At 33.1% G+C, this 25776-nt stretch overlaps 2 protein-coding genes across 12 annotated transcripts; both read right to left on the bottom strand.

Annotated features, from left to right (window-relative positions):
- Window positions 1-1546: 1546 nt before the first annotated feature.
- LOC107941544 (WD repeat-containing protein 74) lies at window positions 1547-22774 on the bottom strand. 9 transcript variants are annotated; one of them, XM_041083886.1, is made up of 25 exons: window positions 22664-22774; window positions 22488-22524; window positions 22258-22298; window positions 21803-21893; window positions 21598-21716; window positions 21479-21508; window positions 21247-21383; window positions 20819-20989; window positions 20619-20682; window positions 20417-20524; window positions 19858-20011; window positions 19624-19713; window positions 18849-18904; window positions 18692-18749; window positions 17210-17264; window positions 16980-17115; window positions 16333-16425; window positions 15780-15844; window positions 14381-14616; window positions 13764-13907; window positions 13472-13630; window positions 12911-12961; window positions 12659-12771; window positions 1801-1901; window positions 1547-1707 (listed from the first exon to the last, which is right to left on the bottom strand). In XM_041083886.1, the coding sequence occupies exons 1-15, from the start codon at window positions 22664-22666 to the stop codon at window positions 17245-17247; spliced, it is 1179 nt and encodes a 392-aa protein (XP_040939820.1). In that variant the 5' UTR covers window positions 22667-22774; the 3' UTR covers window positions 1547-1707; window positions 1801-1901; window positions 12659-12771; window positions 12911-12961; window positions 13472-13630; window positions 13764-13907; window positions 14381-14616; window positions 15780-15844; window positions 16333-16425; window positions 16980-17115; window positions 17210-17244. The 9 variants fall into 9 exon arrangements, with proteins under 9 accessions (XP_040939820.1, XP_040939821.1, XP_040939823.1 ...); XM_041083887.1 differs by having other exon boundaries at window positions 13546-13630; XM_041083889.1 differs by lacking the exon at window positions 13472-13630 and having other exon boundaries at window positions 14381-14642.
- Window positions 9766-12087, bottom strand: LOC107941545 (valine--tRNA ligase, chloroplastic/mitochondrial 2). 3 transcript variants are annotated; one of them, XM_041083895.1, is made up of 5 exons: window positions 11636-12087; window positions 11467-11535; window positions 11144-11261; window positions 10839-11005; window positions 9766-10261 (listed from the first exon to the last, which is right to left on the bottom strand). In XM_041083895.1, the coding sequence occupies exons 3-5, from the start codon at window positions 11244-11246 to the stop codon at window positions 10133-10135; spliced, it is 399 nt and encodes a 132-aa protein (XP_040939829.1). In that variant the 5' UTR covers window positions 11247-11261; window positions 11467-11535; window positions 11636-12087; the 3' UTR covers window positions 9766-10132. The 3 variants fall into 3 exon arrangements, with proteins under 3 accessions (XP_040939829.1, XP_040939832.1, XP_040939831.1); XM_041083898.1 differs by having other exon boundaries at window positions 11144-11236; XM_041083897.1 differs by lacking the exons at window positions 11467-11535; window positions 11636-12087 and having other exon boundaries at window positions 11144-11278.
- Window positions 22775-25776: the final 3002 nt, after the last annotated feature.

Genomic DNA, 25776 nt, shown 5'->3' with positions numbered 1-25776 from the left:
ATAGATTAGTGATGTTAAGTATGGTGACTAGTAAAGAGAAGCTTAAAATTTAAGACGTTATTGGGCATTTCAAACTAATAAGAAGAAAAATTTCGATTTGATTTATTTCTCTACTAATGCTCAATATGATTTAAATAATATTTTTTATTCGTTTAATAAATATAATTTTTTTAATAATATTTAAAAATATTGTATGCATATTATTTTATTAAATAAGTTTCTAAAACCAGGTTATTCTCAAACCAGGATATCTTAAAATACTTAGTATTCCAGTCTGTTCCAATATGGCCTAACTCCGAACAAGCCAAATCGAGAATAAGAATTTCCTAAACCGGCTAATCACATGACGGTCAGCCATTTTGAAGATTTTCCTAAAATAAGAAAAATATATTTATGTACGCATTAAAAATCAAAGATGGAGCAGAGAGTTTTGTATCATAAAAAAAATTATGATTTGAGTTTATATTTATTAGTTGGGTTTATAAAATACTAATAATTAGTATTAAAAAATAATAAATATGGATAATCCTTAATTAACCTAAAAATAAAAGAAATAGTTAAAGTGGAGAGATTCTAAACAAACCCTCCATTGAGAATTCCTCATCACTGTCTTCACTTCACTAACCAAAAGATTTTGCTTTCTATGAGTTCTCTCCTTCACCGCAACACTGAAAATGCTGAATCCATGGACTTTTATCTCCCTCTGCTTTCTCCATCTCTAATCCTTCAATGTAAGCTAATCTATTGTCTTCTTCTTCTTCTTCTTCTTCTTTATAAAATATTATGATACATATTAAATTGGATCAAACCTAATTTATCATTTAGAATGGTTAAAATATATAATTAATTATTAAAATATATCTAATAATAAATTTATTCTTAATATTTACATTTTTTTTAAATTGGTTCTTATTTATTTTCTAATGAGGGAAAAAATAGGAAAGAAAGTTTAAAAATGGAAAATGAGAAGACAATAAAACTGAAAGAAACCTGAAAATGTTTTCATTTGTAATCTTTATGAAAAAACCAATAAAAAAAAGTGTCATTTTCTCTCTCCATTCATTATTTTTTCATGTGTCTGTTACTTTTTTAGATACAAATCTTTTTTATTTTGATTCTTTTCTTTTCTTTTTTGTTTCAATTTTTCCAGGCCTTTGTTTTCCTTTGGCCCTGTATCGTTTTTGGGTCTTTATTTTAGTCCGGTTGGTTTCATGTGTTTTTGCATTTTAATAATAACCTAGTACTTTTCTTTAAAAAAAACCTAAACCAATCCCGAGATATCCTTGGAATGGGATATCCCCGAACCGGGTGCCCTTGGAATGGAATATCCCAAACCGGAATAACCCAGGAATAGGATATCCTTCCTTGGAATAAGATCGACAGGTTGTCCGGTCCATACATGCAAAAAATCTGAACCGGACACTAAAACAACTGAACCGGTACGGGATATAAAGGGGATATCCACACAATAGCTTATACTGCATCGGAATAGGAAGGGGATATTCGGGGAACGGAATAAGAACAAAAATAAAATGCAACAGCACACTTAAAAAAATCTGTACTGAATTCAAGCTAAGCCCAACAACCCCAGCCCCAACAATCTTCTACTGAAAAACAGAAAATTCAAAAACAAAAAACGTGATAAACAAACAAAAAATACCACACAGATCCATAATTTCAACGGAACGAAACAGTGATTCTTTGAATCTGAAAACCGAAAACCCAATGAGAATATTAGTAAAAAGAAGCATATATCTAAAACTAAAAACAGATATACAAAGTTTAAGTATATATTCATACCTGATATCAATCTCCGATGAAGTAGGACCAACCATTTTTCACTCTCCTCAAAACACTCCTACTTTCCCTTTCGCTTTGCTTCGAGTGATGAATAAATATATCTTCAACAAAAAAACAGAGATGAGCAGGCAAAGAAAAAGGATTCATAAAGAAGAAAACAAAAAATCATAAAACCCACTGAAATATAAGTAATAAAGAATAGAGCTGAAACTAAAACAAAATGAAAAGACAGACAAAGTAGAAGTGATGATTCATACATGAAATCAGTCACCGATGGAGTAGGCCCACGAGCAGTTGCTACATAAGTTTGGCTAAAAAAATAAAAAGGATTATTGTAAAATCTTTACCAGAAGTGATAGCTTTAAAGCTTTCGGTCAATGGAAGCAAAATTCAAAGCTAATTAAAATTTTTTTCAGTGCAACAGCGAGTACTGATATTTCTTTGTTACGAAAGAAATAAAATAATAAGGATTTTTCATTAAGGCAGCAATAAACAGCAAACATCACATACATCAACTTCAAATCATCATACCAAACAACCCCCTAGCTGCTAATCCACACACCCTCGACAGCTTCAATACAGTTACATTCAATATCTTTACCTGATTCAAACCACATACAATCTCTACCTGATTCAGCTCACCTAATCAAGCTTTATACATTAGGTCTAATTTTAGTTGTGCATCTGCAGACATATTTCTGATTTTGCTAATGCCAACAACATTTTCATTTGTTCAATTTGGAATTGATGTTCCAAAGTTTCAGCTAGCATTCCTGAAAGCTACTTAAACTCTAATCTATCAATGAGTGGCCTTCACCAGTTTTCATCATCAAAATTATCTAAAATTTTAAACGTGGTCCACTTAACTTCTCTTGGAAGTGCTAACCTCTTTCCATTAACAATTATGAAGCCAATTGCATTCTTTCTAACTCTTACTTGAACATGAAAAACCCTGCTATCTTCTTTTTTGTTAAGACAACTTTCACTAATAATTGACAACACTCACAAAAGCAAACAAAGGACAAAGACATTTCAGAACCAATATGTAGAATTAAAACATCAGTAGCACAAGTCAACCAAGACTCGAACACCAAGTAAGAACAGACAGCGCCAGGACATGGAAATACCAATGATAGCACAAAGAACTCAATTTAACAGAACAAATATCACCATCAAGCCAAGAAAATACTTCCCTTCAAATGCCAACCTTAATTAATACATTTGCTATCTCATTTCCCTGAAAAAATTTGACCAGCTGACTGATCCAATTAATGAACCCAATAATTTCAAGGCATATGCCCACTTCCACGTTCATTCCTTAGAATCCATCCTCTTAAATACAATCAGCATCCCTTAAAATTCCAACAAATTCTCATCTATTACCCTTAGCAAGACCGCTAGTGAAAATAAATTAAACAAAAATAAAAAACACAGCCCTTTATATAGACAGCTCTTAAGACAAACAAAAGAACCTCTACTCTCTCATTCTAACTTAGAATGTGCCACCCCACAAGTCTCCATACATTACTTTAGGCCAATAGTGGGCTACTTGTCAAAATGCACAAGGTCGACGTATCTTCTCCAACTTATAAGGGCAGGAGGTGTTTGCATTTCTATCCATTTTAAGATAAAAATGGAAAAGGTCAAAAGTAGTGCCTTTTGAATTGTTAAAAGCCAGACCAAGTTCCAGGTCACGACCAGAATTTGGTCGAGGGAAATTTGTTTTAAGAAACAAATAGAAAAAATATATATAAAATAAGCATCACCTGTTGCAAGAATCAAGCCATAGTTCAAGAAGGAAAAAAAAGGCCTAATTTCTAAAAGATCTTTCCAACGTACAAATAAGCTGTGACAGAATCCGAAGAATTTAAAATCAGAAGTAAAAAGAAAAAAGATCAGCACCTTATTATCTTCATACACCACGGTAGCTGGGATTTCCTTGTTGATGATTTTGTCAAATCTGAAAAAAAAACAAGTAAATGAGAATGAATGATCCCGGTAATTCACATCGAAGTAAAAAGAGAAGGAACATTTACTGTCGAGAATTATTCTAAAAAAAAAAGATTTCTTTTTTTTTTCTAAAAGAAGAAATTGATGAATAGAAGGAGAATGAGAAACATAGGGCTGGGCTGACATGGTAGGAGAATCAGAGGGAACAGCAGCAAGGGCAGCTACTTTCTCCGAAGCCATGAGGGAAGATGCCGGAGGCAAACGGGTTAAGTGAGAACTCAAAACAAACAATCGGCTCTTCTTTATTTCATCAATCACTCTATAAGTATAAACCCTAAAAACCATAAACCCAAAACAAACAAAAAATCAAAAGAAAAAGAACAATTGTTCCGAACCAGAATGCATTGAGAAATCAACTAAGACAATAAATGAAGAAGAAATTAGTTATGACATCATTAGAGAATATATCCAATGCATCTTTTTTTCAGTCTCATAATAACCATCAACAAATAAGCAAATCAAAATTATGTTAATCTAAGGGTTGCAACTAGAACCTATTCACTTAAAAGATTACAACTCAATTTCCCTTCATGTAAGGCTAGGTAACACAGATGAATATAATTCTATCTTTAACCAAAATCCGAGCATTTCACCACATGGATATATCAATAATCACACAAAACTTCCCATTCAGCTGATATACAGAGATACCATGGGTTTACCTAAAACTTCCAATCAAAATCCATTTACAAATCATACCCAACAGAACATGAACAATCCCGACTATTTTAAAGAAAATATACCCAATACTTACTAATGAATGCAAGCACCTAGCAGTATGAAAAAGAAAACATATATGCATGCACGAATCTTAACAATCTCCATCGTATATGATCATGAAACCCAAATCGAAAAAACCTTAGCAATTAGCAAATCGGTTGAAATTCTCCAATTCTTCAATTACTATCAATATTAACAAGCATCCCAATTAGATTATTCTTATTTTTTAAAACTAAAGTACAGATTTTTTGAGAAAACTAAGAAACAGAATGTCCCAGTCTGGAATCCTATATGTCGGTTTTGATCGTTTAGTGGGTACTTCGCATTTCTATAAAGAATGGAACACTATTGAAACAATTATATATGCATTATTTAAATTTCTACAAAACAATTAATTAAAATATTTCTAAAAACATTCTTATAAATATTAAAATTGATCCGACCTGGTTTATAATTTAATATAAGGAGTTAACATAAAGAACGTGGTTTATAATTTAATCACTTTCTACATCCCATGGTGCCAATGTCTTTCCTAAGGGCCATATTTTTGAAGGGGATAATCTTGTTAACCTGGCATAAATACTTTTGCAAACCCTTATAGTCATAAGGGTTTAGACTCACTTATAAGAAATAAGTTTTATGGATCCATGCACTAGGGAAAGCTCTCAGTTGTATGGCCGGACCATTTGCACGAAGTATTGAGGCTTATAAAAAATGATTAAGATTCATTGGACTTTTGTATTCTTAAGAAATTCAAACATGATCATGTCAGCCCATTGTTCTAAAGGATAGAACCATTTGAAAAAGTTTGCCAGATTTTTCATTTTAAGACTAATTTCATCTTGTATTGCCATCATCAGGAAGTGTTGGAGATCTGGGATAAAGAACTCAATTCCTATGTGGAATAAATGAGTTACCAAAACATCCATTTCAATTCTTCAGGGAATTCACCAAACTAGAACTTTGGTGGATGAATGAATGGATATTTAGGGTGAAGACCTAAAGGTTTTAGAAATAATCCACCAAAATCTCGAAAAATGCTTAACTGATATGAAAGCATCATATTCATGGCTTCTTTGTGAAATCATTTTTCTAATATCAGACTTAGAACTTTTGGAGGATGGTCAGGGTGAGAATTTGGTTGGCAGGGAATAGAAAATGGTGAGGGTGGATTTTGAGGGATTTGCTTTTTACCTTTTCCTTTGAAGGAGGATGAAGATTGGAACATGAAGATTTCAGGTGGTCTGGTAAGGATGTCAGCAAGAACATTATTCTTTCCTTTTATGTGCTTGACATTAAAGGAAAACTTTGAGAACCATTCAGCCCATCTGAGAAGTTGAGGATGATGTACTTCTTTCTTTTTGAATTGTAACATCTTAGGAAAAGATGACATGTCCATCTCAACAAGGAAATAATATCCTACCAGATGAAATTCAAATTTTGAAATACCTTTCTTGACAGCAAGAATTTCTTTAAAAGTAGAATGGTAATGAATCTCAGCATTTGTGAATCTTCCACTCTTGTATCCGCATAAGTGTCTTTTGCTGTTATCTTCTTCAAATAAAATGGCTCCCCAGTATTTGTCACTTGCATCTATTTGCAAAATTCTTTTTCCTTCTGAAGGGATTTGCAAAGGTGGCAAGTGTTGTAGTTGGCTTTTCAATTTTTGGATTGCTAAGGATTGTTTAATTCCCCATAGAGGAGGCTCTTTCTTCAACATTTTTCTTAAAGGATTTGTAAATTTTGAGATTTTTGGAACAAAATCTCTAAGGTAATATACAATTCCCAAAAACTGTTGAACCTGCTTTTTGGAAAGATTGTCATCTGGAAATTTCTTCAACTTTTCCGCAATGTTGGGATGAGGTTGATATCTGCCATCCTTGATAGTCATACCAAGGAATACTATTTCTTCTTTGTTAATCTGCATTTTCCTTTCAGACAATATTATCTCATATTGAAGGATAATTTGTTTAAATTTTTCAAGAAGATGTGCATGACTTTCTTGGTCTGGGCTGTATAAGAGGATATCGTCTATGCAGATCAAGGCTTGGTCCATTATGGGTTGGAAAATCTTTATAATGGCTTTCTGAAACAGTGATAGAGCCGTCTTTAGACCAAAAAGCATGATTGTCTATTGGAAATATTTGTTTGGAATGCAGAATCCTGTTTTGGGCCTATCTTTTGGATCAATTCCCAATTGCCAAAATCCAGCTTTCAGATCAAACTTGGAGAATACACAGGCTTTTGCAAGGCTTGAGAAAATTGAATTTCTGTTGGGCAAAGAGAATTTATCATCTTATAAGAAATAATTAAGAGGCTGGTAATTGATCACCAGTCTTAATTTTCCTCTGGCTGGTTATGATCTCTTGTTGACATAGAATGCTTCATAAGCCCATTGTGAATCTAATGCTTTGATCAATCCTTCCTTTTGTAGTTGTTGACATTCTTCTTCAGCTAACTTTAGATGATCTGGGTTCATTCCCATATGACTAGCTCTTGTCGGATTGATATCTTCATTTTTCTTGAAGGTAAGTTTGATAAAGAACTCAGAATTCTTCCACAAGGGATTTTTACATTTCTGTAGGAACTCTGAATGAGACTCTGCACATGACTTCTCCCTTAATTCTTCTATAATCTCTTGGATCTTCTCAGAATATACTGAGAATAACTTTGGAATAGGCACAAAGGGTTTAAACATTTACTTGTACCTTAATCCTTCTGGCAAAATTCTCAAATGTTTGGCTTTGGTATAAAGATCAAAACCAACAATGAGATTTTTTTTCAGGGAGTTTTGATCTCAAAACAGTAGTGGTTACTGAGCATGTCGGAAAGAATTAGATTTTGATCGGCTTACTTCTCAAATAGGTGGTGAAAATATTGTCTGCTGTTGAATTAAAATGTCTGGTATGAGGTTCCCACCATCCTGGGGGTAGAATTTTTGGATTCATGATAGTTTCTACAGCTCCAGTATCAATGAATGCAATTACGGTAATTGGCTTGCTGTATTTTTCTAGGTAAATAGAGACTGGAATGTATGGCACCAAAACTTCAAAGGTTGAAAGACTTTGAGCGTTTGATAGCAGAGAATGTGAGTATGTTTGAGACTGTGCCATGAATATCTCATTTGATGAAGATTCAGAATCACTGTATTCAACACTTTGAATTGCACACAGTGATTGTTCATTGGGCTTATCATCAATGGAGAATAGTGATTCAAGATCATCTTCTTCAGTAATTTTGATTCCTGATTTTTGCTGTATTTGCTGGATCATCTTGGCTCTTTTTTTGTTGTTTAGGCATGATTTCACATAGTGACCCTTCTGGTTGCAGATGCAACAATAGGCAGATTTTGTAAATCTTGAAGATTTCTTCTTTTTCTTGAGATATCTCCATCTGTATTTTCTCCTCTTGGGAATCTTTGGAGAAAATCTCTTCATTCTTCTAAAATGATTTTTCTTTTTGGTAGGGCAATAACATGACTTGTCTTTTCCACATTTGATCCTAAGGTGTGAGTCATTACAGGCCTTATCTAATCTTCTGTCACCATGGAGATAATCCTTGAAGACCTTTCTTCTGTTACACAGATCTTCTAAGGCAATATACGTCTCTTGCTGAATTTCTCCCATGGTTAAGTTGAGAATGTTTTTGTTTTGCCTGTAAAGATTTTGATTTATTGCTACCTGGAGAGGATCTGGTATAGACGCAACAACTGCTTGCTTGAGGCTAGGATGTAGTCCAAAGGCACAAAAAAGCTTTGTCATTGCATAAAAATGCTTAGACAAGTCTTTTTTCTTATACTATGTTCCTACTGTAGAGTGTTTGTGTGTGTGTTTTGCCTGTGGTTACACAAAGCTATAAAAGAATGACAGGAAAAAAATGAAAAGAGACCAAAAGAGAATCCACGAAGTACGAGAAGGGAGGAAGAGAGAATAATGAAAACATAAAAGAAAGAAGGAATATATGGAATGAATGATTTAATCAATAGTTAAGGTAGAAAATATATGTATGTATCTAAATAGAAAAAGAATGTAAGATGAATGATTTAATCAATAGTTAAGGTAGAAAATTGAGAAAAAAAGACTTACCCAGAAGTATTTCTAATTAGATAGCAATATTTTCCAAATAGGGTTTTGAATATTTGATTAGTGCTATTAAACTACACTATGGACCATGGGACACTGAATTAAATGTGAATTTCCGTTTTAATCTTTAAACTATGAAAAATTACAATTTAGTCATCCAACTATTTGAGATTATATATTTTGTTCACCCGATGATATGGCTTTTCTAATTGGTGTATATATCATGTCAATTTGCTTTTAATTCTAAAATATTTAACCCTCAACATTTATACACTATGACAATTTAGTCTTAATTTTAAAATTTTAAAAAATTATAAAAAAAATTATAAAAATTAAAATACTACATAAACTATTTCATTTTATATTAATTGTATAATATGAATTAAATAATATTATAACTGGTATATATATCATATCAATTTGCTTTTAATTCTAAAATATTTAACCCTTAACATTTATGCACTATGACAACATTAAAAAAAGCTTACTCTTTTGATGAACCAAAATCTCTTGTTTTAGAATACATTTGAACTTTAAGTTAATATTCTTAAAGCTATAAATATTTCTATGATTATACCTTAAACGGGCCTGCTTGAAGCATGATCTGTGGTGCTCACTTTCGTCCGTACAAATTGAAATGTTATACTATGGTAGTAAATCAGAAAAATAAACTTAAGTTCCATTTCAATGTAAATTTTGGCCAGTATCGATCATATTGATGCGTATTAAGTTGATTTCGCCCAGACGTGTTGAAATTTGGTGTATCGACTAGTACTAAAAAATAATTTTAAAATGTATTTTAATTTAATTATTTATTATTTATGTCGAATTTGTTGAATTATAGATAGTTTTATACATAGTATGAGATGCTCATGATATTTATCCCTCCAAAGCTTGAGGAATGTCAATAATTATTTATAATATACATAAGTCACTATGCTTATCCTTTAGCTAGTTATACTATGCTTATCCTTTAGCAGAGTATAACTTATGCATATTATAAATAATTACTGACATTCCTCAAGCTTTGGAGGGATAAATATCATGAGCATCCCTAACACTGAGTAATAGAAACCCATCATCTTCCATTCTCCCACGCCAATAACATTTGATAAAAGAAATGCTACTTAGATCTATGGAAGATTGGAACCCAAAACAAGAAACCAATGAAATCAATACCTGAATAAAGGTACAATGAAGAACAATGAGCAAGGTTTAATATTTTTTGTAACTTCGATTAAGCAATGAAAGCACAATTATGGCATTTCAGTTCCACTCAATTTATGGATTGCTCTATCCTTCTTATCTGACCAAGCCAGTTGCGTTCTGGGCTCACGTTATCAGTGCGGAAGTTTGGGTATAATATGCTTCTAACAACAGAAAACTACAAAGTCCTCTAATGGTTGAATGTGCAGATCAGTTGAAATGGAGTTTATAGTGACATAAATGAGTAAACAATGCAGATCATCCCAACACGAAGTGTAGCTTTGCTAAGACTGAAAATATGACCAATATGGAGCCTATTGGGAAAGCATAACAGTTGATTCCAGTAAAGCCAATCGGTTTTTGGTTAAATTAATCTTCTGTTCTGATTCTGCTGCTTTTTCCTGAACCCCACAGACAACATCCTTGGGAGCTTTCTCTATGAACTGCAGTGAACACATATTATAGATTGTAAGAGGCTTGTAAGCAATTGCAGGCATCAACAAGCATAGGAGAATATGAAGCTTGTTGGAGAAGAAAAGGCCATCAGTTGACACATCCTAATAAGACTTACGCGAGTAAACAGTGAACTATCAATTAACTTTAGTAGCAATGTTGAACACGAACAACAGCTAGTTCTCATGATACACCAAATTTAAGTGTGCCAAACTTTTCCAAATGCTTTATAGCACATAAACTTTCCCAATTGATTTTAAAAAAAACAACAGTTTGAGCTTCTCCCTAAAGTTAATTTTATGAAGTTCTCTGGGTAAGTGCCCCCACTAAAGTTGACACATAATAAACAAAATGTCATAGCAAACATATTCAGGAATCCTCTCCATGAAACTCTGACTACTACAAAGTAGTGTCGTTTTTAAGTTCCGTGCCTTGTTTTTATCCTATTTTAATCCATACATTCAGTCATGTTTGACAAGCTTAAGCACGGTGGTCACTATTACCATTTGTGCCAAAGTAATGTGCAATATTAGTGCATCTACATCAATGACAAAGTAAAGTTCATACTTTAGGAGAGTTGAGACGAGCTTTAAGTCCCTCATACTCTGTTTGCATCTTTGATAGCCGCTTGGTAAGGCGTTGCACTTCAGCAGAAATATCAACCATATCAGCAAGGGGAAGATATGCCTCCAGTCCTCCACTTGCAATAAGGTGAACTGATTGTTTTGCATCCTCTGCAAGTATAAATACATATAGATGTCCAACATTTCATATATCAAAGAGAATCAATAGGAAGTACTATTAGTGAAATGAATATGCAAAGCATTTCTTTGTCCTAGGACCAAAGCATATATGGTTCAAAGTAAACATGCCTGGAGGAGAATCAGCGAAATGAATATTGTCTAAATCTAGCTTGGATAAGAGAGCCAAAACCTCCTTCTCTTCCGGCATCAAGTGGATACAACCTATCAACATTGATTTGCGGACATGCTAAGAATACAGATACTTAAGACATTAGCATTGTTCATTAAGCCATTCCTTTTTCCGCCAGACTTTACAACAGCCTGTGGTAGTATAGTTACAAGTATATATTATGCATCGAAAGATGGCACAATCAAGAAAAGAAACAAAAAGGTGCCATTAATTTTTCTTTATAATTAATAAGACAATCCCTAAAGAAACAAACTACACTTACAGATATATACTGAATGACTTCTTCACTACCAACAGAATACTCAGCTCTAGCATTCCTGATTGCTCGAGTCTAGCACATAAATTATCAGAGGTTAGCGATTCCCTTACCTTGGGTTGAAGAGTATTTGGTGGCCAATGTAGAGGAAAAAAGAAGAGTTCTATAAACTCACCAGAGCTTGTAAATTTTCAAATCTTTTTACCAAATGAGTACTCCTGGGAAGAGAAGTTTGTGGCCAGGAAGATATTATAAGAGCCTCTCTCAGATTGGGAAGTGCCTGAAGATAAATAAAATAAAAGAAAAATCCACAGTTTCATCTGCAGAAAACCTTAGGGGATGACTAAAACAATAAAAAAAGAAAAAATATCATTTCTTGTATGTAGCACTATTCATGTATGCTGTAATGTGAACCCAAAATTCACTTAAGTATATGTGCATGTCCAAAGTCAGGTGTGCACATTAAATCTAGACTTGATAAGGTGCTCATCAATGGAAATTGTGTTCCAGCGAATTTTATCCAAACTTAATATTAGCATGAATGATCAGATTCAAGAATATGGTAAACTAAATGAGTTTAAATTATAAAAATTATATTAACAAAAAATGTGGTAAACACTACAAAGCCCACACCTGCCACAGTTCCTCAGTTACGAATGGCATGAATGGATGTAATAATTTCAGTATATTCTCGAAAACATAGAGTAGAACTGTCTGAGCTACCAAACCAACTGAATCATCTCCAGAGTGGTAAATGCGAGCTTTACTGGCCTCAATATACCTATGCAAACAACAAAAACATAAATCCCAATCATGGGTTGCAGATCTAAAGACTGTACATATAACACAAAAATAACTACAGCTAATCAGAGTAAAAATTATACCAGTATTTTTTGCAAAAACCATACAACCATGAACAGGTATTTCATGTATGTGTCAACAGCACATACTGATCCAACTTACAATAGAATTCTAGTAATGATAACAATAAAATAACACACACTATCCACCAAATGAAGTTTACAACTTTAACCTTAGAAAAAAAGGGCATTATGTGCTATATAACAACAGCATAAACTTCATTACTTTTCAGTTTTCATGATCTGTAAATGGCATAAAATCCAGACCCTAATGGCATAAAACAATAGAACTACGTTCTATTAGCAGAAAGCAGATTATAAAAGAACATTCTACATACCCGTCAGCAAAATCACCCCAAAAGAAATCATATATTTCTCTCCCAACGTCCCCAAAGAAATATTTGTTATAACTCTCAGTGACAGCATCAATAAGCATATGCAGTTTTGAGACCTGAAAAATGAACAACTCAAGTAACTTCTCTGTAGCATTCAGAAAAAGAATAATCTGGGTATGTATGAATTGAGGTAACTTGGCTCCACTATACAGATAAATAGATGGTGGCGAAACAAGCACAGTATTTTTTTCTTACCACCCAACATTCTGGAAGAGGAAGCCTTAGAAGATACCCCTCCGTGTTAAACTGAAAAGGAAAGTTTACCGATTAGATGATGCCAATCTTCTTAGGAACAGGACATTGTGATGATGTCAAAAGAAAATTTAAGTTACACCCTATGCAATAATAATAGATTTCTTTTCTTCTGAGAGTAATAACAATAGTTACAAATGCAAGCATAACTCAGATTAATACTGTTGATAGTACAATCAATAAACACAGTGAATACCCCACGTATCCAATAATTAATAATATATATGTGCCATCGAAACAGTATAAGTTCCTTTGCAATGCCATCGAAAAAGCTAAACATATGTCACAATAGCAACCAGTAGAAAATAACAAATCAACAAGACAAATGCTTAGAAATACAATGTAACAGACAGTGAACGGAAAAATGGAAGTGAGAAAGAACAAGTGCATCTGCATGTATGTTGCAGTGGAAGGAGAATGCACCATGCATCACAACAAGTAATAGCTCCAATACAACAATAGGAAGGGATATGTAATGTTGGATGGCAACGCCAAAAAGAATACCAGATCATGGCAGAACAAAAAGATGAGCAAGACATGTAGAGGTTCCAATGTCACAACAAAATTGGAAAGGAGACCTAATTTTTATCGCACTTGACAGCAAGTTGCAAGAAGTATGGCATGTTTAGGTCACCCAACCCTGATACATAAGCACTGGAAGAACTGACACAACCATTTCAAATTAGAGGTTATTACTCCGAACAGAATAACAGATGACACACTTCAGCATATTGTATTTTGACACCAATAAATGTGATAAACGCAAAGAAATATCTATATCCAACTCCATTTATACCTGAAGGAGCCATCTATACTGCCCGCTACCATAACTTCTGTTTCCATTTGACCCTCTAGTGTCTGGACATCAACTTGTCTGCTCCAAAGCACTATAACGTATATTTCTTAATAAATTTTCATCTGTTGCACCATATCTCCAAACCTGAAACAAATCTGAAATACTGTAAAATACAATAATGAAGACTAAGTGATTATCAGTAAGAAATTTGGGAATAAAACTCTAATTTAAAGAAGGACAAATATTGCAAAAGAGATATGCGTGAGTATTACAGACAACATAAATTCATCAAATTTTGAGTTATCTCTTCCATTAATTAGCTTATTTTTGTCGTCTCCAGCAGCAAAATCGAAATAATAAAACAAGGATTAAGAGGAAGAGATCGATGTGGTGATTATAATTGACTCCAAGCAATTCAATTCTAGTCCATAGGTTTCCCATAAGAGAACGAAACATTATCTCCCCCAAAAGACAGATATTTGGGAGTTGAGTTGTAGCTTATATTTTTAGAAAAATTTAAAGAAAACCCATCACCAAAAACCCTTCCAAAACAAAATTTGATTATTGCAAGAACAGAAACCAAACGAAATTAAACTTGAAAAGAAAAATCTGCTAACCTGAAAGTGTAACGCTGTGATAAAAGAAGCAAATTTGAACGCATTTGCAGAGAAAGTGTGAAGGAGATTTTGGGAAGAATGTTCTTTATTTCTATTCGGCCATGATCGGAATGGCCATTCAAAGCATTCAGCACTGAATCCCTATTACGCATTTGAGGGAACCAACCAAACAAAAGCATTGATATTCTTCCAAGAATAAAGAGGGAACCAACCAAACGTGGCCTGATTCTTTTAATCTGAAAACCGAAAACCATGACAAAAGCTAACTTAAAATATTAGTAAAACGAAGCATATATCTGAAACGCATAAAAAATAAAGGGGCATTGTTTATTTTCAAAAATTACACTCTGGACTAGACTTTTTTATTATTATTTATTTTCAAAAGAATAAATTTTGGAAATTGTTTCTGTTTTTTAAATACCAGTAATATGGGTGTTTGCATTTATTGTTTATTGGTATTTGGGGCTATTTTAAAGTTACTGTTGGGTTTCAAAGAAATTGGGTATCAGCACCGCTTATACAGCTGTCCATAACATAAAGGCAAACTTAAAAACAAGGGAATATCCCTGGAATGGAATATACCTAAGCCGGGATATCCTTCAAAAGGATATCCCCCAACCGGGATATCTCAAGCATAGGATATCCCTTCTGGAATAAGTACGACAGGTATCCTGGTCCAAACACTTAAAAAATCTGAACCGGATGCCAAAACAGCTGAACCGGGCACTAAAAATAATGAACCGAGACGGGAAATGATGGGAATATTCTTGGAATAGCCTATCCCGAAGCAAGATATGACGGGATATCCGCGGAGTAAAATAAGAATGAAAATTAACCCAGTATTTAACGTCAAATTCTCTGAAAATATTTAAAAACTCAGTATGATTTAATTAGTGTTTTCTTATTCCTTCAAAAAAATATAATGTTTTTACTTGTTGAAAAAGGGAAAATGAGGAGACGATAAAGGGAAAGAAACAAGAAAATATTTCCATTTATTTTCTGCTAATCAGTTAGGGTTTTAGGGTAGATACTTATATAGTTGTTAGAAACATATCTTCACTGTAAAATCTCATAAATAGGACTCAAAGATTTGCAAGAAAATGTCCTTAAATACAGAAAACAAACAATCGAAAAAAAAAATAAAACACATAACAGGCGATAAACTATCAAAAAAATGACATCACAAGATTTAAAAAGACGAATATAAGCAGTGTTTCATAAGGCTGAACACCAAAACAAATAACAAAAACACACTGAAAAATCAAAAAAAAGAAGCATAAATCTGAAAACTAAAACAGAGATGAAAACCACAATACCCACAGAAATAAAAGAAGATAAGCATAGGTCTGAAACTAAAAAAGACGTGAAAAGAAAAAGTTAGTAGAAGTGAAAATCATACCTGAAATTGCAATCCGATGAAGAAGGGGATCCAATAGGTGTGATGTTTCAATTGTATGAATGTAACTGAAAATTTTAAGAACCAGTGACAACTGTTAACTTCATAAAAACTTGGATGTATTGAAATTTTGTTTACTTCTTTTTTTTTTAGGTCTGATTTACTGCCAGTTTCTTTCCAATTTACTAATTATTAAAAATTTAGAAATGCCACTTAGGGGTCGGAATAAAGGCAGCGTATGCATAAAAAAAATGAAAAATGGAAACAACACAGCTGCTAAGTACTCAAAAGTGATGGACAAGGTTAAAAATTATACATTCTGTGATCTGCTAAATCGATTCCAAGTTTATTAAAAACATGACTTGATGCCCAAATCAACAGTGATTGTAACTCTAACCTAATTTTACCTTTTTAACAGGTAAAATCAAGATTCAGAACACATTATAGGGTCAATCAAGATGCACTCCAACAACCATTATTGGTTTAACAGTCAAAATGAATGCTTTAATAGTAAGTTCAGAATACTACAATCTTCACAGATCACAATAAAACTCACAGACACTTGGAATGGAAAGAAACGAAAAGCAGCTAGCTCCAACTGAAGCTGCTGTACTGCAATGTAGCTTTGTCTTTCTTCTCCGACAAATACCTAAACAACATTAGGATGATAGTATGTTAGTTAGACCAAGCAGAAAAACGTGACAACCAAATATGTAACTGAAAGCAACTCCAAATATTGAAATTTTAATTATCCGATCTATGAACTCCAAATAAATTCCTACACCTAATGAGGCAACAACCAAATGTTCTTTATGAAATCAAGAATATAATATCCAAGTTTTCCTTTCCTCTATAATTGCAAATTTACATGTAACAAAGCAGATGCATCCATTGTTATCCCAAGTATTTGATCATTTCAAAATTTTAAGAGAACATGGTCACGAACATCATTTCATATTGAAAATCTCTATACCAGAAAGAGATCAAAAGATTGTAAGCATAAGTCAGCATTAAACAGGGAAAGGGTAATAATGCATAGGTGGAAACAAGGATCGCAAACTAAATCACAATTGCATAGAAATTGGCTCAATGCTATATTGTTCCCACTGGAGTATATCTGTGTCCGACATATACCCATATCTAACACTCACCCTTGAGTCCAATTAACATATGCTAAATATAAACCAGAAAGATCATGCTTACCCTTGAGCTCTTGCCCAACGGGAGAGTTGGTAGATCTGTACTGTCTCATTTGAAGCATGGCACGCCAACAGTAGATAGTTTCGTGGTTGTACCATCCATGCAAACCTCATGAATAATGCAGAATAGACACACATCGCTGCACACCAGAATAGAGGAGAATAATTAGAAACTGGGGCAGGCAATAAATACCAAAAAAATCCAAAGCTTCTTTGAACTATATTTTTTTTTACCTGATGTCATGTTGCCAGAAATCATTTCTGGGGGCTTATTCATGTCCACCAATCCCTGACATGTTCATAAACAGTGTTCAGATACAAGTGATAAAGCAAAAGTTGTACGTTTGTCAGATCTGGCATGACTTTGTTCTAGGATGAACAGCTGAATATGTTAAAATGCTATCTTAAAATGATGGTAGTTGAACATACAGCGAGATCGTATGTTGCTTTACTTCATTATTTGCTCACTGTGTAGCGATTGTCATTCTTTTATAGTTTTTACCGTAGGTCGTATCCATGTTGGTTCGGATATAAGAGTTGGACAGCATAGAATGAAAATACTTTTGGGTGCCATAATGAAGCTGATATGTTGAAGACACTAATGGCAAAACATTACTTACTGAGCAAAAGGAATATTGGTTCCTGAAAACAATAATTGAATGCCTTAAATATACATATTGTCTTATAAATTAGGTTAAATTATGCCATAGTTTCCTGTACCCTTTGTAAATTTGAGATTTAGTCATTCTACTTGGATTTCTAGTCCCATTTTTTGGATCTTAAAATTTAGGTTTAACTATTAATTTTCAGATTTTAAAATTTGTTCAATTATTAACACAAATAAAATTACTTTGTTAATTTAGGTTTATTATAATGCCTTTTTTTAGTTACCTTGTTATTGATTTTTTTTTTAATTTTAAACTATTACACCAATAAATTTAATAAAATAATTAAGAGGGTTAATAATTTGACTTGGGATTAGAATTTAAAATTTGTGAAATGTATAAGGATTTATGGTTGTCTAGATTTCAATCTTTTGGGAGAGTGTAACAACTATTACATATTTTAATTTACTGATGTTTTTACATGAAAAATGGAAACAGAAAAATCAACATTTAATTAAAGAATAAACAAAATTTTCATTAGGTTAATTTTTTTTTAATTTAGCCTAATTCTAAATTAAAAAGGAATAATAGACCATCATACAATACTGTAACTATTTCTACCCATAAATCTCAATCCTTGAATACCTTTTAAATGAGATTATATCACCATTTAAATAATATTTATAAAATTTAAACACTCCAATATAGTTTATAATAAAATAATTAACGCTCGATTAATTCAATTAATTTGATGGATTTTTCAATATAATTTAATTAAGTATTAAGATATTCAATGCAAAATGAGCATAGCTTTAAACAGAAACCAAGAATCTCCATAGACAAACTTTTAAGTCTTAAGCACCTCATTGTGAAGTAAACAAAAATGTTCTCATTAAATAGACAACAAAAAGCAAATTGTAAAAGCTTCCGACTAACAATCCATCACTCAGCAGTTTACAAAGGCGTGAGATATGCAAGAAACGGCTTCCAACCAAATTCTTGTTTACTAGTATTACTCACCATTATAACTAAAATGCCATATTGACGGGTGGTGACACCAAACACGGAATAATTAGTTTTTAACAATAAAGATTCCAAGGAAATAACTGACCTTCTTCGGTAAAATTAGTATCGAAAACAACTTTTGTAAGATGCTGCTTCAGGAAAACCTGCACCAGGAAAATTTTAGGCAGATATTTGCAGTGTATTTTTTTGCAACTTAACTACATGCAAGGACATTTAAACTCTGTTCTCTGAATAGAACATACCGATGATAGAAGTTGCCTTGTTCCAATGTCCCAAATGCGCAAATAACTGTCCAAGCCTGGAAAATATTGAAATTTGTCAGTTCTGTTATATGTTGGGAAGCTAATAATTGCAAGTTCACTCATTTTCAATCAGCCAAAATGAAACTATTTTAACTGGCATGGGCAGAGAACCGGTTGGACCTAAAGTCCCTCGTCCAACCATCATGAAAACTTCATAAAATTAAAAAAAAAATGGAAAAAGAAGAAAGTCGGGAAAATTATATTAACAATAAACCATGGATGGAAAGAAACAACTCCGTTATTGTTTATTGTTTGCACCAATTAATCAAATTGGGTAAAAATAGGTTAAAATTTAGGTTAAAAGGACCAAAACATGATGAAAAAAAAAATCAGATTTTTTGGTTAAAAGAAGTCCAAACTTAATTAAAAAAAGGAAGAAGCAAAAGTCTGGTTTCTCTGGCTCCCGGTTTTTAAACAGTCTGGCCAGTTCATTAGCTTCCGTTCAATCTATATTGTTGAACCATTGGACTTATTGGTTCCAAGTTGAACCCGCTGGTCTGGCCTTTTACTCACTTCAGAATCATTTGAGACTCGTTAGAAATCCTTTTTCTTCCTTCTCTAGCTCTTCAAGCAACAAAATCATCTCCAAGACCTTAACTATTGTTCTCACATGAACACCTTGCAAATTATAGCTTCCCAATACAAAAGTGCAGAATGTGTATGCAAACACAGGTAACAATGCTTAGCTTTACCAAACACTATGGCATATACTCACCGCAAGATGCTATAACAGGAAGTTCAGGGTGCCGGGCAATGGATCGGATGCTTCCAGAGCACTTCCCCAAAAAGCATCCTAACAATTTACCTATATGGAAATACATCCACCATTAACCGAAATATACGAAAATATACATCTCAAATCATTGAAGAAAGGTCACCAAATCAAGAATCAGAAATGGTCAATGGCATAAAGAATCGCAGAACAAGAACATAGAATCAAATCCCTAACCTGTGCGTATATCCACAGAAGCAAGGTCACCAGATCCATTCCCTATATAAACTGCATGACCATCTAGGTCTTCTGCAACTGCTTTTATAGGGGTCTCCCTGAAGTCAAATGATACAACTGGTCTTCGTTGGGCAGAAATATCATAGAGGCGAACCTGTAACAGAAATCATGAAAGGAAAAAAGTTATACCGAATGAAAAGCATTACTATAACAAAAACTCAATTCCATATTCCTGAAATAGTCACAACTCCAAATAAAATTGATAAAAAAACTCTTGTCCTTTAATTTTCTTTCGAATTCAGTAAGTTTTAGCACATGAATCACATAAAGATAAAGCTACACCTATAGTCTAGAAACTGCATTTTCAAAAGTTCAACCAAAGATCAACTCCGGAATGTTTTGAAACGGATGTGCCTTATTTCAAAATTAAAAATAATTCTAGAAACTGGCAATATGTGATCACATATAAAAGTTACTTGAGAAAAGAAAAGGGAAAACATAGAAAACACACACATACACATATATGTTTTAAGGAGTGGCTGTGGCCGCAAACGATTACCTGATGGTTATTGGTACCAGCCACAACTTTACGATGATCATCTTTGCTAAGAAATGTTGCAGATGTAAACCAAGTAGGAGTAAAAATACCAAGGCTGTTTGCAGGAGGCTGTTCAATACGGGATGCATTAAGATAAATGAAAACAGAGAAGATACTAAAAAATAATTTATTTTAATAAATCAGAGAGGTTGAAAACGCTCACAGGCTTTGCAGTCCAAATCTTAGTACAGTTTTCAAGATCCCACATGTTAACTTCAACACCCTTCCTGAATGAGAAAAGACTCAAATCTTATTTACCGAACTAATAACATTCCAGTTGAGCATGAAAAATCCTATCAGCAAATGCAGATAAAACTGAGTACAAAGCTTATTTAAAGAGACATACAACACAAACACACTCACCCTCCGAATAAGGCATAGCTTTCACTCCCATCCACTTCAGAAAACAAGATATTACCAGAGCCACATACAGTCCATGTTTTTGAGGCACCAGAATCAGCTTGAGTGTCAACGAGATCAACAGTTTTTATGCTTGCATTTCCTTTTGTTTTACATGTGAGCAAAGTGCATGAACTGACAATAATCAATTTATAGAGATCAACATGGTTATGTCAGTAAAGGAATTGTAACTACCAAGAACCATCTATTATCCATGCTAAATTACATAAATAAGAAAGCATAGGAATTCTATTAATTTTCTATGTTACCAAGACTCATATGCATCCAGCATGAATATAATCAATTTTTCTAAGTTTTTCCATATATTCGAATGATCCTTTAAGGGTTATATCCCCATGCCCATGTCCAAAAAAATAACAATATGATTATACCTCGGGGTTAACTCCACTCTCTGTCTTCTGAACAAATGCAGCCCAGCAATAGCATCATCTTCTGGCCTAACACCAGCATTACTAACATCGGAAACCATACGGGAAAGTTCACCATTAAGGGGATTAAGTATCTCAATCTGCAGTACATAGATATTGAACAAGGAAATATTCAACAGAAATCCTACTAAAGCCAGTGTTCAACAAACAAGGGAAGAAGAAAAAGGTTACTCACCACACCATTTTTTCTTGCAACAGCTAATAACTGCAAAAGAGGGGGAAAAAACAAAATTTCAGCATAAAGAAAAAAATCTTCTCAATACCTATTGTTCTTTAAAAAAAATAGAAACTCACCGGGTCGATTTTGCGGTCATTCATGGAAGCGGCAAGCACACATTTGGAAGCATCAGGACCTCCCCATCTCTCCACCACTTTGGCAACTCCTCCTCCTCCTTTCTCTCGAGCTTCGATTGCTATTTAATTAATGACAGAATTAGTGTTCAATCTTTCGAATGAATTTATTGAAGTTGGATAAAGATTATATCAATAAAAGAAAAACCTTTGATTAGTCCAAGTGCATCGAAAGTCAAGGCTCGAAGTGGAGGACAGCCAGGGCAGTCGACGGTGGTCATGCGAGGCATTGTTTTCTCCTTGTATGGCCGAGAGACTTTGTGAGAGTCACGGTGACAGAGAAAAACCCTTAAACAGGTTTATGACAATATTTTTGTTTTTTGGGCTTAATACTATTTTGGTACTAAACTATTGAAATTTTCTCACTTCGACCATATTACTATTTTTTTCACTTTACCTCCTCTATTTTCATTATGTTACTCAAGTTAGGGGGAATCCAGTGTGGCAATTTAAACCATCAAATCGGTACACGTGAATAATTAATCTAATTCATTTGACGTGAATAATCAATTATCCAAAATTAATTGATCAACGCCGCTGGGATTCACATAACGATGCAACATTTCATATCCACAGATAATCGATGAAAAGAAATCAGCATACCTTAAAATGAACATGAAGGTCAGAACCCCTAGCTTTGCAAGCTGAAACGGAAGTCAACAAAATAAACCAACAATCAAGTTCCATTTTTTTCAATGAATTAAAGCGAATTCTAAAGCCATTACAATCCAACTGAATATTGCATTTCAGTTTCCTACATTCTTTTCCCAGCTACCAACCAGAAGATAGGACTTGATTAAGTGATTGTGATAAAAGCAAAATTAAAAGCTTACATTTAGTAGGGTTGTCCGGTTCTCCTGAGTACTTCACCTATAAAAGAGAGAGAGAGAGAGAGAACAAATCAAACCAATAAAAAATAATGAAAACGAATATAATTTGGAATGAAACTTGAATATTTCTCTAAGAAAAAAATGGAAAGATGTTTCCGAAAGGAGGAAGATTGACGAACCATGGCTGCTGCTGCTGCTGCCGTGTGGTAACAGTTGGTTCCCTACTGCTGCACGAGAAGAGGTGCGTAGCTAGGGTTTCTTTAGCAAATAAAAGGGATGGTTTTTTAGGGTTTACGATTTTCTATTGGGCTTTCTTATTTTCCAGCTCAATGTTTTTTTGGGTTTATTGGGCAATTTTCAATTAGGCCTCACCTCAATGGCCGTTATTTATTTTCTAGATTTATTCACTCTCAATTTTCAAACAGAAGTTTGTTGGTATTTACTATCACACTTTACATCTTCATAAAAAATTTAAAAAAATTTACAATTCTATATAACTTCTTTTAAAAATTATCCACAATAACAATGAAATACATGTAAACTATTATAAGAGTTGTCATACCAAACACTTCAATTAATTTCAAAAATCTAAACATGAAGATCAAAGTGATAAAAGATAAAGCTAAAATAACAACTTAAATTTATCCATACGCCTAAAAGAACCTACAATATAAATTATAAATTTATTTTAATTTTATAAATTATGAATTTTGATTGACATTTTAGTCTGATTTTTTATTCATTACAATTTAGGGAAAATTACGTGGCTTAAACCCAAAGTTTTAGGTGCCAAAATCGGAGCTATTACCATTTTCTAACATAAGATTAATTTAAATTTTTGGATTGTTAATAAAAAAATGGTAATATATTATATTATTTGGAATGAAATATATACTTATTTTTGTATATTTATGCTTTTATATGTCTATTTTTATTATAAATTTTTCATTGAGTAAATATAATGAATTAACTAAATACCAACTCAATTGAAATATTTTATTTATTTTTAAATGGCAATTAATATTATTATAATTGTACTTCTATATAACTTTTAAATAAAACACCCAACATGTTATCCAATAAATTTTTTAAACAGTATTCTTTTAAATCAATTGGAGAGCTTCACGAAGAAAACATGTATTTTATTTGCAAGCCTTTACTTGTAATGCACATAATATAGTTTACTTTAATTACTAAATCATTTCACGTAATTACATGAATACTACCCGAAAATCAGTGACAAAATTTTGATAATGCTCACGCCGATCACCTACATAGATATATAAAAGCATCTATACATTTACACATCCACCTCTTCCCTTTTTAGGCCACATCCATCGCCTACGACAGCCGAATCATTGATACAACTACTCGGTTGATTCATTTACACATTTCAAGCATGCGATCAGCTCATCCTGCACGGTTCAACACATCATTAGATCTAGAACAAATCATTAACAAGCTAAGCGTATTCGATCATGCAAGTAGGTAGCCTTATCATCCAAAACAAGTAGATAATCTTGACAAATGTAGTTGTATTGCACCTAAAATGAACTACAATGCCAAGCACTGCTCTTGGACCGCTATAATCAATCACGGTGCTTAAAAATTAAAAGCATCGAATAAAGGTTTCTCAAGAACATGCCTTATTTCCTTTGGGTGAAAGTCCTCTTTCCTTAAGAAGGGCGCGAAGTCTCTCTACAGTAAAACTATGGTAGTCCTTCTCGGCTACACTACTGCTTGATAACATAATATGTTCTTGACTCTTATAACTCACCTGAATTTGCTATTTATGCTTTTACCTGAACTTTCATGGAACATAATTTGTTTACTAGCCCGTTGAGCCACATTGGAATAATAAGAATACTTGGGTATCTTTTTTTATAATAACATGCCAAAGCCATGTCCCAGACATGGTCTTACATGGGATGTTTATTGTACTACCGATGCCATATCCCAGATATGGTCTTACATTGGAGTTCTTATATCGGTGCCCATGCCATGTCCCAGACATGGTCTTACGAGGGACCTCTCATCTCAGTGCCAACGCCATGTCCCAGACATGGTCTTACATAGGACCTCTCATAATCTTAATGTTGCCAATGCCATGTCCTAGGCATGGTCTTACATAGGATCTGTTTACCCAAATGTCATGAGATTTATATCCGATACATTCCTTATGTTTCAACAGGACTTTTTAACACTAATTCTCTATCATCTCATACTTGAGCCAACATTAAATAGTTTCATAAAATAAATACATATCTGCTGGAAAATAGCAGCATTAATAATAATTATTGAAATATTGTATTTATTTACCATAAACTTACCTCAGTACAAAATATGATCAAATCTATCAACTTAGTTTTCAGTTTTTTTCTTTCCTCGGTCTAATCCCAATTTTCGTTCTTCTTGATCTATAATAGCAAATTTAGTTTATTTAATACTCACATTTATCAAAACAGCCCTCGACTTTAACTTTGGAAAATTTATGATTTTATCTCTAAACTTTTACATATCTACACTTTTGCCCCAAAACTCAAAAATTAAACTTCATCCCATATTCTTATGTTTTATAACATGTTGGACATTTTACCCTTCTATGGCAACATCGAATTCCCACTCTAACACTTACTTATGAACATTAGGTATTTTTACTGATTTTGTCGTTTTACTCGTTTTCACTTAAAACCGCTTAGCAAAAGTTGTTTAACATAATTTAAAACTTTATATTATACCATAAAACATCAAAATAAACACATTTCACCTATGGGTATTTTTCCAAATATAAACCATAGGTTAAATTATTGCTAGAATAAGCTAAATCAAGTTATCAGGACTCTAAAAACGTAAAGAACATTAAAAACGGGGCTTGGAATCACTTATTATAGAGCTTGGAAGCTTGAAAACCCTAATTATGGCTTTCCCTTGCTAATTTCGGCCAAATGAAGAAGATGAGCACAATTTGTCATCTTTTTCCCTTTTAATTCATTTTAATTGCCAATTTACCAATATGCCCCTAACTTAAAAATTTCCTATTTCACTTATCTCATATCCATTTTTTCCATAAATTAACCAATGGTCTAATTACCATATAAAGACCTCTAATTTAAAATTTCATAACAATTGGACACCTCTAACATGTAGAACTCAACTTTTGCACTTTTTATAATTTAGTCCTTTTGACTATATTGAGTGCCCAAACGTCAAAATTTTTGAACAAAATTTTCACAAAATCATTCGTGAAATTGTAGGCCATAAAAATATAGTAAAATAAGGATGTTACACATTA

Source organism: Gossypium hirsutum, chromosome A12 (genome assembly GCF_007990345.1).
Source record: "Gossypium hirsutum isolate 1008001.06 chromosome A12, Gossypium_hirsutum_v2.1, whole genome shotgun sequence".
NCBI lineage: Eukaryota > Viridiplantae > Streptophyta > Magnoliopsida > Malvales > Malvaceae > Gossypium > Gossypium hirsutum.
The sequence above is the reverse complement of the archived record's forward strand: the minus strand, read 5'-3'. Positions and strand labels throughout refer to the sequence as shown.

What these genes read in the sequence shown, in the direction of transcription:
- LOC107941544 (XM_041083889.1), bottom strand. An exon ending in CTGGTACCAATAACCATCAG is followed by an intron (nt 20,012 to 20,416) that starts GTAATCGTTTGC and finishes TTTCTGTTACAG; the next exon opens with GTTCGCCTCTATGATATTTC. An exon ending in TTCTGTGGATATACGCACAG is followed by an intron (nt 19,714 to 19,857) that starts GTTAGGGATTTG and finishes ATTTCCATATAG; the next exon opens with GTAAATTGTTAGGATGCTTT.
- LOC107941545 (XM_041083895.1), bottom strand. Translation starts at nt 11,246, where the DNA reads ATGTTGATAGGTTGTATCCACTTGATGCCGGAAGAGAAGGAGGTTTTG. An exon ending in TTTCGCTGATTCTCCTCCAG is followed by an intron (nt 11,006 to 11,143) that starts GCATGTTTACTT and finishes TTATACTTGCAG; the next exon opens with AGGATGCAAAACAATCAGTT. An exon ending in CTCGTCTCAACTCTCCTAAA is followed by an intron (nt 10,262 to 10,838) that starts GTATGAACTTTA and finishes TGTTCACTGCAG; the next exon opens with TTCATAGAGAAAGCTCCCAA.